At 45.5% G+C, this 2,817-nt stretch overlaps 1 protein-coding gene across 1 annotated transcript; it reads left to right on the top strand.

The window, feature by feature from the left end:
- The first annotated feature begins 752 nt into the window (after positions 1–752).
- LOC131947050 (uncharacterized) lies at positions 753–1,964 on the top strand. The gene has a single exon (XM_059308135.1). It carries the CDS (start codon positions 753–755, stop codon positions 1,962–1,964), a length of 1,212 nt encoding a protein of 403 aa, XP_059164118.1.
- The last annotated feature ends 853 nt before the right edge of the window (positions 1,965–2,817 follow it).

Raw genomic sequence — 2,817 nt, 5'->3', positions numbered from 1 at the left:
CAACTATTGCAGTGCACCGTGATCTACAGCCGTGCCAGATTCGCCTGCCAACTATTGCAGTGCACCGTGATCTACAGCCGTGCCAGATTCGCCTGCCAACTATTGCAGTGCACCGTGATCTACAGCCGTGCCAGATTCGCCTACCAACTATTACAGTGCACCGTGATCTACAGCCGTACCAGATTCGCCCGCCATCTATTGCAGTGCACCGTGATCTACAGCCGTGCCAGATTCGCCTGACCTTGGACCGTGAATGGACCTTTCGACACTTGATTTAGCTGCTCGAGTCGTTATCGTTTGGGCAGAGACGGACTTCTGTTCGACCGTTACGATATCCAGCGACCATATCAGGTCTCTGATCGTCTATTGACTCCAATCAAGTTCAGGACTACAGACGTGGAGAGTGGACCGAGTGCGCACCGTGTGACACCATCGTGGGATACAAGCTTAGGATTATTTAAAGATAAGTACCTTTTCCTTCATTCTTAGATAGCATTTAATATTTGTATAGTTTATAGTTTTCCTCCATCGCTTACTTCATAAGGGCGGTTAGGGTAGGAGGATTCTAAGCGATTCCTCTATTGTCCAGTAGGTTCTGTTTATCTTCAGGTGGGGGACATACCTGGGAGAGGGCGTTATTGTTAGAAGATAACGTTAGGACCCCGCCTGCAGATAATCACTGCGACTGTTGGCTTTCTTGGTAATTTATTCCTCCATTGTTATTACCCATACATTGTGGTACACGGTTCGGTATGGGAACGGCCGAACATCTGGGTCTCCTTTTTGAGTTGGGGGAAAGGCTAGGCTATTCAGGCGAAGCTCTGGATGATTGGGCGCAGCATCAGATTAATGCAGAACATGAGCGTAAGACTAGTGAGGCCAAATTAGATATTGCGATCGCTGAACAAAGGGCGAAGATAGAGCTAGATTTAGAAAGACTTAGACTAACAGAAAAGTCTAGAGCGGAAATAGAATTAGAAAAACTTAGGCTGGCCGATCAACAGAGTAGGGCTGAGTTAGAACTTGAAAAGCTTCGATTACAAGTACGCCTGGAGGAATCCAGGCATCAGGTAACAGCAACAGACAATAGGGACCGTGATAGTACGGGACTGGGAATATTGGGTAAGATCCCGAAATTTGAGGAAGGTAGGGACAATCTCGATTCGTTCATTCGTCGGTTTGAAACCGTTGCTAGGTCAACTAATGTCCCTGAATCCCAATGGGGCACCCAACTCCTCGTGCTAATTGGAGGTAGGGGGCTGGATGCCTGCCAGAGTCTGACTGAACATCAGATGAAGGAGTTTAAAATATTAAAACAGACTCTGCTAGAATATTATCACCTCACGGAAGATGCGTACCGCCAGAAGTTCCGTAATTTAAAACCTAGTAACTCGGATGATTTTAAAATATTCATCAACGAGATTAGTGTCACATTCAACAAGTGGTTTGAGGCCTCTGGTTTAGAACGAACTGCCGATAACCTACAGGAATTTTTCCTGGTGGACAAGGTTCTTTGTTCGGTTGATAGGGACTTGTTTAGTTATCTACAGGAACGTAAACCTCGCGACCTGCCAACGATAACAGATCTCTGCCAAAAATATCAGGCTGCTCACCCTGATAGACCAGTCGCGAATGACTCAACACCAATGACGCCCACTATTTTTACCGCCCAACCTTCACAATCGGGGAGAGGTAGAAGCTCATACAGGGATGAGGGCCTATATAATAGATCAGATAATAGATCCTCCTCGTTACCCAGGGGAAGTAACTGCTATCACTGTAATCAGTACTCTCATAAGGATTGCCCTTGTAGTAGCACGTCTTTTAACCAGAGACCGATAAGATGTTTCAAGTGTGGCCGAACGGGACACGTGAGCAGACAATGCAGGAACGGTGGTGGTGGGAATCATAACTTAAATGGCGACCGACGGTATGGGGTTGATACGCCGAGGGACAGAAGATGACTAGGTCTTGTATTTGATAGTGAACCTCCCACTAAATTATGTACTATCAAATGTAGAGTGGGGGATAGAATAGTTGATACATTGAGAGATACGGGTGCAAATATTTGTGGGGTTCGATGTAACTTAGTTGAACCACATGAATACACAGGACAATCATTGGAGGTTGAAGGTTTTGGTGGTGTAGCGAACACCTGGCCTGTGGCGATAATACATATTGATACCCCTTTCTATACAGGTAAGGTGAAAGCGGTGGTGTTTAAAAAGGGCCCGTATGACCTAATCCTTGCTAACGGTCCAGGTATAGGTAATCCTTCAGAAAAATATATCTATGAGTGGTTAAAGACGCAGCGAATTACGCTGGCACAAACTAGGTCTCATACAAAGAAAGAAGCCCTACGGGTAGAAGAATCGGATAATGTAAATAACATGTTGACGAGACAAGCATCGGACGAACAGGTCACATCGATATGGAATCCGGCGGTGTTCCAGAAGGAACAGAAAGATGACCCCAGCCTCGCGAAAATATTTAGATTAGCGCAAAAAAATTCAGTCACGTTATCAAAGTCTACGTCACATGCTTTTACGATAAAGAATAATTCGTTGGTCCGCGTGTACAGAGACAAGGACAGGGAGTATACACAGTTGGTCACACCCAGCAAATATAGACCTATCGTTCTAAAACAGGCACATGATCTTTCACTTGCCGGTCATATGGGGCGAAGAAAGACAAAGCTACGTATTCAGACAGCGTTTTATTGGCCAGGTATGGACAGGGATATAGCTAAATATGTACAGTCGTGCAAAGTTTGCGGGGAAAAGGGGAAAACACCACAACCAGCACCGTTACAAAAAA

This window comes from Physella acuta, unplaced genomic scaffold, assembly GCF_028476545.2.
Source record: "Physella acuta isolate Inbredline_101_S28 unplaced genomic scaffold, ASM2847654v3 ptg000580l, whole genome shotgun sequence".
NCBI lineage: Eukaryota > Metazoa > Mollusca > Gastropoda > Physidae > Physella > Physella acuta.
The sequence above is the reverse complement of the archived record's forward strand: the minus strand, read 5'-3'. Positions and strand labels throughout refer to the sequence as shown.

What these genes read in the sequence shown, in the direction of transcription:
- LOC131947050 (XM_059308135.1), top strand. Translation starts at nt 753, where the DNA reads ATGGGAACGGCCGAACATCTGGGTCTCCTTTTTGAGTTGGGGGAAAGG.